The sequence below is a fragment of the Semicossyphus pulcher genome, unplaced genomic scaffold, assembly GCF_022749685.1.
Source record: "Semicossyphus pulcher isolate SPU_LCO1_2020_fin unplaced genomic scaffold, fSemPul1.0.p SCAF_11, whole genome shotgun sequence".
NCBI lineage: Eukaryota > Metazoa > Chordata > Actinopteri > Labriformes > Labridae > Semicossyphus > Semicossyphus pulcher.
This window is the reverse complement of record NW_027211615.1, coordinates 14718107-14733221: the sequence shown is the minus strand read 5'-3', so window position 1 is coordinate 14733221 and position 15115 is coordinate 14718107. Positions and strand designations below refer to the sequence as shown.

The 15115-nt window shown below is 40.9% G+C and overlaps 2 protein-coding genes across 3 annotated transcripts; one reads left to right on the top strand and one right to left on the bottom strand.

The window, feature by feature from the left end:
- Positions 1 to 696: 696 nt before the first annotated feature.
- On the top strand, positions 697 to 6996 carry slc2a12 (solute carrier family 2 member 12). Its single transcript, XM_069657606.1, has 5 exons — positions 697 to 800; positions 3164 to 4459; positions 4861 to 4983; positions 6632 to 6764; positions 6857 to 6996. Exons 1-5 carry the CDS (start codon positions 707 to 709, stop codon positions 6939 to 6941), a joined length of 1731 nt encoding a protein of 576 aa, XP_069513707.1. The 5' UTR covers positions 697 to 706; the 3' UTR covers positions 6942 to 6996.
- A 1908-nt stretch (positions 6997 to 8904) lies between these two features.
- tbpl1 (TBP-like 1) lies at positions 8905 to 14408 on the bottom strand. 2 transcript variants are annotated; one of them, XM_069656993.1, is made up of 8 exons: positions 14303 to 14408; positions 13503 to 13598; positions 12926 to 13170; positions 12696 to 12778; positions 12260 to 12323; positions 11420 to 11523; positions 10854 to 10948; positions 8905 to 10466 (listed from the first exon to the last, which is right to left on the bottom strand). In XM_069656993.1, the coding sequence occupies exons 3-8, from the start codon at positions 13058 to 13060 to the stop codon at positions 10384 to 10386; spliced, it is 564 nt and encodes a 187-aa protein (XP_069513094.1). In that variant the 5' UTR covers positions 13061 to 13170; positions 13503 to 13598; positions 14303 to 14408; the 3' UTR covers positions 8905 to 10383. The 2 variants fall into 2 exon arrangements, with proteins under 2 accessions (XP_069513094.1, XP_069513102.1); XM_069657001.1 differs by having other exon boundaries at positions 12926 to 13148.
- Between the last annotated feature and the right edge of the window lie 707 nt (positions 14409 to 15115).

The window sequence follows — 15115 nt, the reverse complement described above, 5'->3', positions numbered from 1 at the left end:
GAAACGCAGGAAAAAGAAACAGAAAAGGAAGAGGTCTCTTTACATATCATATACATAAAATAGGGCTCTTTGTATTTCAGTCTCCCAAACCATTTCCATATGCCAAAGGCAGGCTAGAAAATAAACCTTAGCAAAGGTTAAGGGTCGTCAAAAACAGAAAAGGTGCTACCTTGGAAACTACTTTCAAATTTGCTCTACATCTCTGTATCGCAGAACCAGCTGCAATTATCCACTGTGAGCTTCACAGGGCTGGTATTTATGACAGGGCTTTTATTTGAAAGCCAGTTTGTCTCTAAGGCCACCAAAAGCTGGTGTGTGTTTATCCCAGGACTGCAGTAAGGAGGATAGTATCAGTAGCATAGTAGTTTTTCTCTGCACAAGGATTGGGTTGTACTGTTTCTTGTAAAGGTAAATGCCTCATGTTAGGTTTGTTAGTCTTAAGTGTACTGTATTAAGTATAAAGAAGAGTTTCTGAGCCATAACATGGGCACAATAGGGGCTTACTTTTTAACTCAAAGGTGAGCAACGTGATGTTCCCATATTCAGAGCTATAGCATGCATGCTACACAAGAATCAATCAAAAGTTATTCCATAGGTAGGGCTCGGTGGGTTTGTTTGATGCGTGCGTGTTTATTTTGCAGAATGAGTTCTGTTTACTCGTCTGAATGTGTGTGTTTGTATCTGTTTTACCCAGAGGTGGTGGACGATGGACCCCAACAGTGAGACCAGGAAGATGACCTCTTACCTCCCAGCTAACCCCTCCTCTGAAACCCAGAAACTGGCCCCACCAAAAGGCCCAGGTACACATTTACACATTTTATTACATAAAACAACATGTTTATTTATTATGTTAGTTAGTTAGTTAGTGCCTATTCATTGCAGATCTTGGTTTAAATTTATAGAATTAGACAGTCTACCAAGTCTATCTTTAGGATACATCTTATTTAATTTTTGTATGTCATCTCTAATTGTGTACGTTCATTTTTCGGCATCCAAAACTTGTTCTAGTGTTGCTGACATATACTTAATTAACGTAAGGGTGTACCTGTGTTATTCAGGGACATACAGGCTCCTCCCTACAGCCTACATTCCCTGGCATCCATCACTAAGTTCCCATAAACCGCTGAGTCCAACGTAAGACTTTATTAATCAGTATTTAATAAATGCAATCCTGAGTTAAGGACGTCCACAAATCTGTTATTTCGGCTCGTGTTCAAAGTCCTGCTCTGGGAATTGCTCAGCAAAGCTAACTCTGTTAACCTGCTTCCTGGAACACATATATGAATTTCCAAGAGCAAAACAATTGTGAGCATTTTTTCGCTGCAGTGGCTGTTTTCTCTGATTAATGATGAAGCCAAAAGTTGTTTATGACTGTAACTGTGCCCCATGTCCCAGGTCGCTCTGACCTTGGTGGCATATTACCAAAAACGTGGCACACCCTCAACACAAAACATCAGTCGAATGATACATCCAGTTCCTTTAACCAGTTAACCATTATTGAATTATTATTCTTTTCTAATTCTGGATGAAATCTGGACCTTTCTGCATCCCCCACTCTCTTCCCGTTTCTGACACGATCCACTGTCCTCTCGCTCAATAACGACATAAAAAGGGCAAAAAAATAATCTCGGGGGAGGGGGGAAAAAGGATCGAGAGAGGGGATGCCGAGCAAGACTTTGTGGGACCCTGCAGGTTGCAGCTGTTCCTGTTTTGTCTGCATGTTTCCCCATTAAAACTTTATAAGATATGATTAATGAAAGTGCAGTGTCCTTTAAAAAATGCACTCTGAAGTCAACGGCAATACTTAAGCAATGAAGCATAACACTTAACAGGATCAATAATGTTTAATTTTATTACAGCTCATACGGACATCATAAATAATCTTGGATTCATAGGTTTAAATAGTTAACATGTTCATTGTATCAGTGCATACCTGAAAAGTGCTCTGTTTGCTCCTTTCCTATCTTTTCAGCTGTTGATAACTCACGTAGGCTGAAACCCCTCTCTCACACACACACACACACACACTAGCACACTGACACACAATGACTTCCAAGACTGCTTCAGCATTCTTCTTGTGAACCTCCAACCTCTAATTTGCACTCAGTCAGCACAAGTCAGACAATGTCATGGTTGGGGAACACTGGGAGAAAAGCTGTGGCTCTGCCAAAAGTTATGAAACACTTAAAATATATATTTAGTCTTTTCACGTATAACAAAGTATTATTAGTTATGATTCATTATGTCACTGTGATTCAATTCCTTAACAGATGGTTTGTAAACCCAGTTCCCGTGCTATGACTTCAGTTGGAATCAATAACATTTAGTCGACTGCTGCCTGTCATCCAAACATCGGTATAATTTTCATGCTCTTAAACCGATTCCAGAAACTACACATGAGACCATCTGCTGCTTTTAAACATGACTCGCTGTAAACAAAAAGAGAGTACATATTTCATCACCAGAGTGGGCAAATGATCGTCTTGTTGACCACACTGGAGGGAGGTCAAACTTTAGGGTCAGCTGCATAACATCATAACTCTGACATCGGGGCTTCATACTGATACGTCTCCTATGACTTATTTTCTGCCCTATTAGCAATATGAAGCTCCAACACACAAGCACGACAGTGTTTAAATACACCTGGAGGCTAATGCCTTGTTTTGCACAAGACAAGGCAACAAATGTAAAAGTTCTTTGGTTTGTTTCGTAGAAGTACGATATCTGTGTTTGCCCCAGCACCATGTCCACCCTGATCCCTGAACATTATAATCTTTAACTGAAATTGTGTGAATGATTGGATTAAATGTAGACTAATGCAGGTTCGTACAAAGGCTCAAAATACTGTGTAAGGGACTTTACAGCACTTTGGGAAATCACGTAAGCAAGGGCTGAGCCACTTGTGCGGCTAATTAGGTCCAGTTGGAATTTTCAAGGTTTAATATGCACCTTTAGTCAGCACATAGTAAATACAATAATAGCCTAAATATCATTACTAAAGGTAAAACATATCTATCTAGATATTGTGCAGCTCATTACAAGTTTTTTTGTAACCTGCTGACTTGTTTGCTCTTATTGAAAAAAACTGCAAAATAGTTGATCATGTAAAATGGGACGCTGTTCTTTTATAGCCTCTCCTCTGTGTTTCTGTTCTCGTCTCCAGGCTGCAGCTGGCTGGTGGTGGTCGCGGCTGTAGCGGCCTCTCTGAGCGGCCTGATGCTGGGCTATGAAATGGGCCTGACCTCTGGGGTCCTGCTGCAGCTGCGGGGCCTCCTCTCTCTCTCCTGCCGGGAACAGGAACTGCTGGTCAGCTCCCACTTGCTCGGCGCTCTCCTCATCTGCCTGGCCGGAGGTCCCATTCTGGATCTCTACGGCCGCCGCTGCTCGCTGCTCCTGAGCGCCACCCTGGTGGTCGGAGGAACAGTCCTGCTCATTTCCTACACCTCGCTTATTTCGCTCACTCTTGGACGAGTTATAGTCGGCATGGGAACAGCGCTGTCCGGAACAGGAGCGTGTCTGTACATTGCTGAGATCTCACCGGGGGAGAGGAGGGGTCTGCTGGTGACGCTGTATGAGCTGATGCTGGTTGTGGGTGTCATGCTGGGGTTCAGCTGCAGTTACGCTTTTGCCACTCTCCCCCACGGGTGGGCGTACACATTTGGACTAGTAATCCCTCCAGCGCTGCTGCAGATCAGTGCAATGTTGTTCCTCCCACCCAGCCCGCGCTTCCTGGTCGCAAAGGGTAAAGTGGAGCAGGCCAGGATGGTGCTCAGCAGATTGAGAGGTGGGGTTCAGGAGCATGTGGAGACGGAGCTCAGAGACATCCAGGTCGGACTTAAAGAGGAATCGGAGCATAGTTTCAGAGAGTTGTTCAGCTCCAAGGCTAACTTGCGTTCACGGCTGCTAACAGGTGTAGCTTTAGTGTTCCTCGTGCAGGCCACAGGTCAGCCCAACATCCTCTCCTACGCTTCACCTCTTCTCCGCAGCGTTGGCTACAACAGCGACGCCGCAGCCACGTTAGCATCCACCGGGTTCGGAGTGGTCAAAGTAGTTGCCACTGTCCCAGCCGTGTTGCTGGTCGACCGCGTAGGACCAAAGAGCTTTCTATGTGTGGGTGCTGTCGCGATGGGAATGTCGCTCATTGCTCTCGGTACATTGACTCTACAAAGCCACACTCACCTCACCACCCTGTGTAAAAGCCAGACTTTACTAAACCACACACACACGCCGTGGGATTTAAACAGAACCTCTATAGACTTTAACAGCAGTGACTTTTTCTCCACTCAATTCCCTCCCCCGTGGAGCAGCGAGGAGGCACAGAGGACGACCAGAGAGGATGATGGGATAAAAGAGCCAGGAGGAGGAAGGACTGATGTCGAAGTGTCTTCCTCACTGAGGGTGGCGTCATTGGTCAGCCTGCTGGTGTATGTGGCAGCATTCTCCATAAGCCTCGGGCCAAGTATGCACTTATTATTGAGCCACACCCTGTGCATACATTCACATGCATATCACAATAAACCAATAAACTAGTAACCTACATTGTAATTAACCACCACGCCCTTTCTGCTGTTTCCGCAATATAAAACAGCATCTATCCTTTACACGCAGTCAGCTGAAATTATACATCAGGCCGATTTGTCCGGTTTATCTGGTTCTAATTGCTGCAGCTTGTACACTCACGTTGTGCAAAAAGTACAACGTACAACCATTTATCATACAATAACTAGGCGAAGGTAAAGTGTAGATTGAAATGTTGAAGTTCCCCAGATAAAGAGGCCAGACACATAAATTATCTAATCCTGTTCCGTGTATTTACGTCTTATTAACCGAAGCCCATGTGTCTGCTTTTTCCCTTCCCAGTGGTGTATGTGGTTCTCAGTGAGATCTTTCCGATGGGAGTCAGAGGACGGGCTGTGTCCGTGGTGTCGGCAGTAAACTGGGCCACTAACCTGCTCATCTCCATGACCTTCCTCACAATAACAGGTGTGTGTGCGTGTGTTAAAGGTTGGACATTATTTACCTGTAGGCTGAAGTTAATTGATGAGCTATTTAGTGAAATTGGGTTCAAACTAGGACAAGAATTCCTTAGTAGACGAGGACACAGTGTTCTGATCTGCAAGCAATAATTACATATAAACAAAAAATTTAACTTTGTCCCAGTTTTATGCTATTAACTTTGTATTTTTACCCAGGACAGACAAAGAAAGAAGAGTACTACTTTAAAAGTAGGGTTGTTAAAGATATAATCTCTTAGATTTTCATTTAAATAAATGCTTGTTAAAGCTCCTGTGAGGAGTTTTTTACTGGTTATTAAACAGGCTGAAATTATTTCTGATAACTATATATGACCTACTAAAGCAAACCAGACCATCAGCGACAAGATTGATTATTTCTGTATGGTTATTTTTAATGCCTGAAACTGCTGGCGGGGGGTAGGTGTCAGACGAAGCGGTAAACTGCACAATGCCTTTGTTTACATTTTCCAGGGCAAACATTTAAAGTGAGTGATATGTACAACTGTGAAAGAAAGCAGGATGAGACTTTTTTTTTTGTTAAAAACCACAGCTTAAGCATGTACAGGACAAAGTAAGCAAAGAGATACGGCTTTGTCCACAGGGGGCGCCAAAATCAACACAAATCGGAAGTGTCTCACAGCAGCTTTAATAAGGGCGCATTCACACCTAAAGTCCGTTTGTTTGATCCGAATCGAAGACCAAATTGTTACAATGTTGCCTCGAGTTTGGTTTGTGTTCACACGGCAGCTTTTACCAGCGGACCAAAAGTTTTGATGCACGAGGAAACTGCTCTCTGACTGGTCAAAATTTCCACATGGGAAAACTCCCTGAAGTAAAAAGAGAGGGAGAGCAGACTGATCAATCACACTCAACTCAAGTTTTTTACTTTTAACGGACATTGTTCCACAGTTCGATCAGTTCCACTCTCCTTTAGTTTTTCACTGAACAGTTTGAACATCTCCGTGTTCATGTACGTTTCCACAAGCATTTGTGAATTAGTTTCATTAGCTTACGTTTCTATTACCTCATTGCTCCCCCATGTTTGTCCTCTACTTATCTTGCTGCTTGTCTCTGCAAGTGTCCGCACCCGTTAACATCCTACAAGGCAAGTTTTTTGTTTTGTATTTGGTCCTACTTTAAGTCTGTTTACTTTCTCAGTAAAATCAAAGGGCCACGATTTGTTTGTAAATGGACCAAGTCCCATCTTTTCTTGCGGGCCATGGTCTTGTTGTTTGGTCCGCACCAGTGTGTGATTCCGCCGTCCACACCAACCTAAACGAACCACATCGAGGGGACAAACAATCAGCCTAAACAGGGCGGGTGTGAACCCGCCCTAAGTCACTACTTATCTCCGTATGACCCACTGATGAAAGCCTTTGCATTTGCAGTATATAGTATTATGAACCTTGTGTTACAAGCTGCGCCCATTTAGTGACGCGTTTTCCATCACCCAGCAGTGGTTGGTCTGCCAGAGAGGGTAGGCGGAGCTAAGCATTTATCGCCATAAGGTTTTGTAGTCATACTGTAGCAAAACAGTTTGACTACATGTAAACATTTAATTGCTATTAATGCTAGGTCATCTAAACTTCAAGTGTATTTATTTGTTCATGTTCTAGAAAGGATCGGCGTGCCTAATGTGATGTTCCTCTACGCCGCCATGAGCTTCGTTCTGCTGGTGTTTGTCATCCTCTGCATCCCCGAGACCAAAGGTCGCACGCTGGAGGAGATATCTAAAGAACTCGCCAAGAAGTGAGAGCCAGTCTAAACATCATCTTCATGTTTGTTTACCTCGTGGACTAGTTTGTGTAATGGACTTGTTTATCTTCTGTCTGCTTATCCAGGAAGCCTTTTGAGGTGAGGCTGTATCGGCAGGTTCAGCCGATCAGCAAGAGCAGCGAGTCCAAAGAGGTCGCAGTAAACGTCTGACTCCTTTAACGCACAACCGTACGCCTCATCTGACGGAGAGTCAAGAGCAGGGATCAAGAAGGACAATATTTTAGCACTGTTAACTTTGGGTACAACTACATCTCACACGTGCTGTACATCACTGCAGCTCCAGCTGGTTCTTCAATAATATATGTCATAATGTAACGTCTGCATACACACTGCATATCCAAAGAAGAAAACAACAGGGATGGGGGAAATTACACTTAAAAAAAAGATTTAAATCAGCTCAGTGTTTAGAAAGAACTGTAAGGAAAGGTCAACAATGGGGATTTAATATGTGATTATTATATTAATTTAATCCCTTCCTTCAGTCTTTAAGATGTATTTCAGTTTGACCTGACATTGTGAAGAACATTACGAAAGATCTCTTTTTATACTTCCATTTGAAAAGATGTGCCAAACACAGACACTTTTCACGCCAAATGTCTGTAACATTATTTGCTGGATTGCAAATTCACCTATAGAACACAACACTATTTATATGCTTTTCTCTGTCATGTTATGAATAACACTAACAGGGTTCAAACCAGTCATACCAGTTATGCTACTCTGTAGTCTTTAGGAAGAGCCAGGTGTCTCCTAATTTACATTTCATGGGAACAAGCAATAAAGAAAATGCTGTACAAGAAACCGATACGAAAAAATACTTCAGGTCTAGTTGCAATGTTTGGTAGATAATACAACAACTCGTACTGTTGTAGTGTAAGAAGTGTGGAAAGTGAAGAAAGATACTTAAGTGCCAAAATTATACCTAAGTAGTTAATGAACAAGTGTAATGCCTAAGTGCAAGAGGGAGATGATGTTTTTGATTAAAATTGCACATTTTCAAAAAATCTTGCATCAGTATATTTTTTTGTGTTAAAATGCAGGTTTATGGGGCGCTGGTTTAGCTCCGTTGTTAGAGCAGGCGCCCCGTGTACAGAGGCTACAGTCCTCGGTGATCGCAGGCTCGACTCCCTGTCTGCCGATCATTGGGTGCATTTCATCCCCCACTCTCCCCTCCCCACATTTCCTGTCTCTCTTCAGCTGTCCTATGAATAAAGGCAAAAACAAAACAAAAAAATGTATAACAATGGGCCTCATTCACTAATATCTGCGCAGAAATGTTCTTACTCTCCGCAAAAAATAAGTTCTTGCGCAAAATCACCGTCGGATTTATGACACGTGCGTACCGGCCAATTTTGTTCTCACCACCGTGCGTATGTTAGTAAATCAGAACCATTCTAAATTGACAGGCGCGTGTCCGCAATCTGCAATCAGCATACTGCCACGCCTCTATTTCTCTATATACGGACATCTGTTTGGTGCCGCAGGAAGAGAGCGGTGTTACGGAGAAGTTGAAAGAACGTGAAAGATGGCCTCAAAAGGAAAAATGAAAAATTTCACATCAGCAGAAATAGAAATAATTGTAACAAAAGTGTTACATTTCAATGTGAACATTTTCATATGGTCTACTCTACTGTAAACTTAATAAACTAACTCAACTGCTATAATTGAAGATTTTAATTATATGACAATAAATTATGAAGATGACACGGAATTTACGTTTGGTCCATACATTAGTAAATTCAATTATTGTTGTCTATTAAAGCCTTTTTTTCAACAAATGAAGTTTTAATATAGTATGCATTTAGTTAAAAGGGTGTGTTAACATTTTCTAGGATATTTCTTTCATCATTTGTGCGTACGCATGGTCTGAGGGAGTTCTAAATTTGCAGAGTACGAAGAAATTTAGGTAAGGACAAATTGATGAATCCAAGATTTGTGCGTCAAGCGTGCGTACGCACAGTTCAAGCACAGATTCGTGCGTACGCACTGTTCGTAAACGAGGCCCAATATTCCATAACTTCTACACACTACCTGTAATAAAAGCATGCATACACAAACAGAAAGGTTACGATGAAAGCAGAGGAAAACACACCGTGCATAATCGTGTTGTGGCCTGTTTTTATCATTAACCTTTATTTTTATACAAAATACAAAATTCTGAACGTGTCACAAATCCTCAGCTGACACTGAAACAAACAGTCCATCACACGTCCATGAGACAACATGTCAAAGCTTCTCCATCAGCTGCTTTTACTATATACATACATGTACGTTGCCATCAGCAGGTTCCCATTTAAAAACACTTTCACTGTTGTTTTTTCTTGTTTACTCTACAAAGGGTTTGTTTTTTTTAGACAATGCGGGGTCGTGGTGTAAGCGCGGCCTCTTTGAACACTGTCCATGGTCTTAAACTGAATTAAAAACGTCCGTGAATGTATCGCCAAACTTTTAACGGGACAGTGCTAAGCTAACTACTACAAAACGTTATGAGTGGCTGCTTTTGCCATCATGAGCTCTTTACCAAACCATTACAGTCCATTTCCCGAATGAGCTTTTGTTTGTTTTATACATTGAAAGCAATATCCACAACCAATTACACAAAGTGTTTTCACAACTTGTTACCCCTCCGCCTGCCAAAAGCTTTTCTTGAATAGCTCGCCTTCTCCTAGAACCACTGTAGCCTGGGACGAACCAGTAGTTGTGTTCAGTGAAAGCATATAGGGATAAATGGCTGAGCGATAATCAACTGAAAAATAAAATGTACCTGAACTGTTCAAACATTCCAAAACATTTAAAATTAATATTGTTCTCGTCTTTATCCACGATCGATCTAACAGCCTTAATAAACGATTAAACGTTTTCAAGTTTGCCTTCTGTTAAAAACTATTATAATCAGGAAGTGACAAGAATTAAAATACATTTGTGTGCATTACGACCAGCAGAAACAAGATAAAACTTATTGTGAACTGACGAGAATTAAAAGTATGAAAGAGAAAATTACAAGCAGAGTTTGTTTAATCTTGTGAGCATCCACAGATCTGCGCAGGGACTTGCTCTTCCTCTGTGTAACAGTCCAGACTGAGTTGATGCCTTGGATTGGCTTCAACACATACAAACAAGCCATGGACGGAGGTTTATCCAGAGAAAGTGGCATGTAGGACGACTCTGTAAAAGGAGGGTTAAAGGCGAGGCTTCTCTGTGTTAAATGGTCATCACTGTTATGCAATAAAATGGTTGCGTTGTTGGAAACTTGTCTTTCTGTGTCCATGCGAAAACACCCAGAGCGAAAGAAAAAAAAAGATCGAGGCAAATAACTTCCATAACTTTCCGTGTCAGTCGGGTCAGAAGGAGCGGTTTCAAACTTGCATGTCCAGGCTGACAAGAGCCACATATTCCACCACAACACAGACGTTCTGTAACAGCGACATTTTTAAGTCTCTGACCAGGGTTGTTAAAAATGTTTCCAGTAGACATCCAGTCCGTTTTGTTAGAAGTCTATGGCTGACACGTTGTGTTACAATCGAGCAAATACGTCCAAGGATAAGGTGCTTCCTCACTTCCTTCCCTCCATGTCTTTAGTCTTTTTTTCTTTTTATTTGCAGAGGGGTTTCCGACACTCGAACAGTAGTGGGTAGACCTGCTCCACAGCTGTGGCCACATTCTGCACATTTGGTCCTGAGCGATGGGATGGAGGGGAGCGGGGGTGGAGGGTGAACATAAGAATACGTTTTTACTACATTAATAAACAGAAAACGCAATTACAGCAGAGTAAGAGAGGGGTCAATAACCTACAAATTATATAAATTCTTTGTTCAGGTTTGCCTGATTGCGTGAATTACAAAAATATTTAACTCTGAGTAAAATTCCTTGAGGAATTGGGTAAATTACAAACCGCTTTTCTGGTTATAACAGGCAGTAAAAGTACATTATGTCTACATGACCTCAATCCTTTAAGCTGTTGTGCCCTCTAGCTGTATGTAAAGAGGTCGAGAGAGGTCACTGACTGTATTTGTGTGTCTGTGAGTGAGAGAGAGAGAGAGAAAGAAGGGGAGTGTGAGGTACCTGTAACTGTGATGCTGCCAGTAGAGAACACCTGTATCGTGGCCTTGAGTATTTTGATCCTGTACGTGGCAGCAGGATGGAGCTCTGGTTCGTAACTGACAAACACACAAACACACTGTTAAACTTTACTCTTCAGGCTTCTAGCACATGTCTAAAAACAAACGCATATACAGCTTAAAGGCTGTCACACATGATGTCAGATGGCAGTCGTCCATTTAGTGACAAATATAAACATGAATTACAGGTAGTAAACACACACCTCACATTGTGTGGGCTTGCTGTACAGTCGTGCCAAATGCTTACTTAAACACTGATCCCACCACTAGAGGTCATCCTGTCCTTGCAAATACTAAGTTGCCAATAGTAGATGAACTATTGTAAACAGATGTAGTTACTTAATAATACATATTTGGAGGTGTCCAAAGCAAACTTTAATTAAAATAAATCTAAATCAGTACAATTCATTATTCCAAAATAGTTAAACTCAGACAGGTCTGGATGCTGACAGTAGTGAATGCTTTAATTAGTGTTATGATGAGTAATTGGGATGCATATCGCTGTATTACCTGGCAATGGGACGGTTGTTCTTGGTAAAGTCTACGAGGTGAATCGCAAAAGGCATGGAGCACACTGCCAGCACGTTCACCACTTTGAAGGCTGAAAACCGCACCTGAGGAGATAACACATGCAAAGACACGTGTGAATGTTTTTATGCTTACATGCTTTTAGAAAGTATATACAGATACCTTTGCAACGCCATAGCAAGAAAATCTTTTCTATAACCTTATTTTTATTCAACCTAGTTATTACACAAGAAGTGCTCTGCTATTTTAAGCTTTAACTCAAGCAACTCTGCTTTTATTGTAGGTCATTTGTTATATAAAAAAAATAACAAGTTTAGAGAAATGTCGTCATGTACATGCCGGTCTAATTACAAAAACTTTCTGTTAATGACAGAATTGCTTTGTGGCCTGTTCCCTATTTACACAAATATACTCCTGTTATGCTGATATTCAGACATATTATACAAAGCTACAATAACAAGACGAGTAGTGTAAGGTACTCTTAAAAATCTAGTGGTATCCCACATGCTTGCTGAAAGGTCTATAAATTGGGTCAATATTTATAGCCACATTCTGTCGTCTAAATAAACAACAAAAAGCAATTTCTCTTTCAGATTTTTCCACTAAAATAATTTCTAACATACTTGAGAAGTTAAACTTGACAAACTCAAGTCTTGAACATTCGCTAGACAATCACAAACGCAGTACGTCAACACATATTATGATAAACTTCACATCTGCACTTACATACTTTCTTGGCTGCAATCTTGTTTCTACGTGCAAAATTAGAGACCTGGCATCTGTCGAAAAACCGATAACCCAAAACTTTGTGACTATTCTCACCTTGAAGCCCAGTTTCTGCAGACAGCGTGCTAACCTGCGAGCACCCAGCTTTGCCTCATCCTCACTGAACAAAAGAGAAGAACAGGAGTTATCAGCTGCATAACAGAGAAAGAACCTTTAGGCTCAGGGCACCAACAAACAAAATCATCTCTGTGCTGAGCTCTAATAAGTGTGAGACATAGTAATGCCTCTGCCTTATTGACAGTTGATGGGAGATCTTGTTCAAACATTCAGCTGAAAGCAACATTACTGCACAAACAAGGAAGAGGGCAGACAGCCCAGGCCATTCGCAGCCAACGATTTTCTCACCACAGAAAATTAATGGTCCTTTGGCAACCAGCATATCCATTTGTTATATGCACTTGCTTTTCTTTGACAAGTTCTCCAGTCAGCTTAGTGCAAATGTGTGTAAGTGTAAATTGTGCACGGTGTCTACCTTGTTGCTCCAGTACAGATGATTTTCCCTGAGGACCAGATTGAGGCTGTAATCTTGGGTTTACGAAGCTTCATCAGGACTTTCTATAAAAGGAAAATAATAGAAATGGTGTCAACATGGCCCAGGTTACACACCCTGTAGTGCTGTATAATATAAAATTATAGGAGAGCTGCTTTTTATGTTGACATGCAGAATCTCCTTCCCTCTTTAGCAGCCTTGTACTTCCTTACCCCTACTTCAGGCTTATAGATGACATTGGTTCCCTCTAAGGCAATGGTGCGCAGGTTGAGGTGGCACCTGGTCCTGAAGGTTGCCACCACATTGGTGATAATGATATCAAGTGCATCGTCATTGCTGGAATCCATGAGGAAGTGTGCGGTGCAGAAGGGAGTACCACAGGCGCTTTCTCCTCACACATTGATCATCAGCGCCAGCATGTCCATCATTTCACGACTGGACAAGGAGACAAATCAAGCTGTAAAGACAAATATATATATATATATATATATATATATATATATATATATATATATATATTTTTTTAGTATTTTGAGAGGAAAGTAAAAATGTCAGTCTATGAAAAAAACACAAATGCACAAACACTATGCAATGTAATGCAGTTTAATTTACACTATAATTAATCTGTTTGTTTGTTTTGTTTTTGTTTTTCTTGTTTTCATTACTCACAACAGCATATAATATAGTTTGCAAATACAGTACAATCATCTTGCACACAGTGATAGTCCTATATGTGTAAAAGCTGTTCTTAAACCTAAATGAAAATGTTAAGGAGGTTTAACTTGTTACCTTTGTTGCAGCATCAAGCATCTGATTCTGCATCGGTGTTTTCGCTTCCCCTTGAGATACAGCAGTGTGACTCAAAAACACGAATCACACAGACATCTGCAAAACATTGGTGGAGTGATACACCCACGCCTCAAAAAAACATACCTCTGAAATGTACTTTTACGCTAATTTAGCCTCCTAACAGCGTTAGCGTATCCGCTAATTATAAAGCTTGATAGGTTAGCTACTCTCTGTTGGCACTAAATAACGAAGTAAGATTACTGAAACACTATACTCCAGGCTAAACGCTACATATAAGCTTTTATCCCTTAGACCTGTAAATGCATAGGCTATAACTAGTGTTAGTTTTAGCTTCATAAAACGTTTATGGGGTTTAAAGCTGCTGTGTTGCTTATGCCACTGTTGCATTACATAGTAACGCAAGCTTGTTAGAAATTATGCTAGCTATTTCTGCTAGAGCACCAGGCTAGGCTGTCAACTATTAATCCTAAACTAACTTAACTGTTGAATTTAGCATATCTACATGTGCTAGCAGGCTGCTGGGGCCTGAATTAAACGACTAAAACAACAAACAAACAACCGCGTCTCCCAACTACTGCCCAGCTAATGTTGTGAATAAGCTGCTCGTTAGCTAGCAACAAAGAAAAGTGCACAGGCTGTAATGAATGAAAAGTTGTTAGCTAAGCTAGCTAGCAGGCTAGCTGCATAACGCTACAAGGCAGTTTCACTGTTTCCACTCGGGTTTGCGTGTTGATGGAAAATCTGTGAATCTGTAATGTTTGCTTTAATTCTTTAGCTACCTTTTCAGCTAGCTCAGTGGTGTAGTCGAGACTTAAACAATCCAGTCAACGGGGAATTTTGTGCACAGATCGCTTCTCCGCCGGCAAGTGTCCAGCAAGTACGTCACTTTCCGGTTCCAGCTTTCAAAATAAAACATGACGACATAGAGAAGTACAAAATAAATATAACTTCCGGTTACAGCTTTCAAAATAAAACCAGGCGACATAGAGAAGTTCAAAATAAATACAACTTCCGGTTCCAGCGTTAAACTATATCGATAAAAGTGAATAACTACTTAGAGGTACACAAAATTACTCCCGAGTTTTTTTGTTTTGTTTTGTTAAGTTATATCTATGGAAAAAGAACACTTATATACATTTGGAGACATTGATCTGCCTTCATTTTATATTAATACAAAAAATAATAATAATATATATATATAATTTTAATTTCCAGTGACGCTGGTGATGATGACCTTTGAACTTACTACTGCTTATCTCATTTGTTTTAATCGGTGTGTTTCTATCCTTGTAAATCTGATAGTATTTATCAGACAACAAACAAATGTTACTCTAACAGTTTATAGGCAAGTAGTTAGTTATTAGAAGTGTAAAATTGTTTCAGTAAATTGAAACATGTTCGTGCTAATTAGCTGATTATGGACCGCGGTGCTTTTGTGATTGATAATAAACCAAAGAGATTGAATGAAGCGATCACAGACTGCTAATTCCAGCATTGAGGATGCTAACATGATGGAGGGCATCCACACATGAGGATAATGATGAACTATGAGAGGACGGAGAAGAAACGAGCTGTATCGATAATGTGAGTTA

Coding starts and splice junctions, on each gene's coding strand:
- slc2a12 (XM_069657606.1), top strand. CDS start 707: ATGGACCCCAACAGTGAGACCAGGAAGATGACCTCTTACCTCCCAGCT. Junction 801..3,163: donor GGCCCCACCAAAAGGCCCAG/GTACACATTTAC, acceptor TCTCGTCTCCAG/GCTGCAGCTGGCTGGTGGTG. Junction 4,984..6,631: donor GACCTTCCTCACAATAACAG/GTGTGTGTGCGT, acceptor TTCATGTTCTAG/AAAGGATCGGCGTGCCTAAT.
- tbpl1 (XM_069656993.1), bottom strand. CDS start 13,060: ATGGATTCCAGCAATGACGATGCACTTGATATCATTATCACCAATGTG. Junction 12,779..12,925: donor TCTATAAGCCTGAAGTAGGG/GTAAGGAAGTAC, acceptor TTCCTTTTATAG/AAAGTCCTGATGAAGCTTCG. Junction 10,467..10,853: donor TGGCAGCATCACAGTTACAG/GTACCTCACACT, acceptor CCCATCGCTCAG/GACCAAATGTGCAGAATGTG.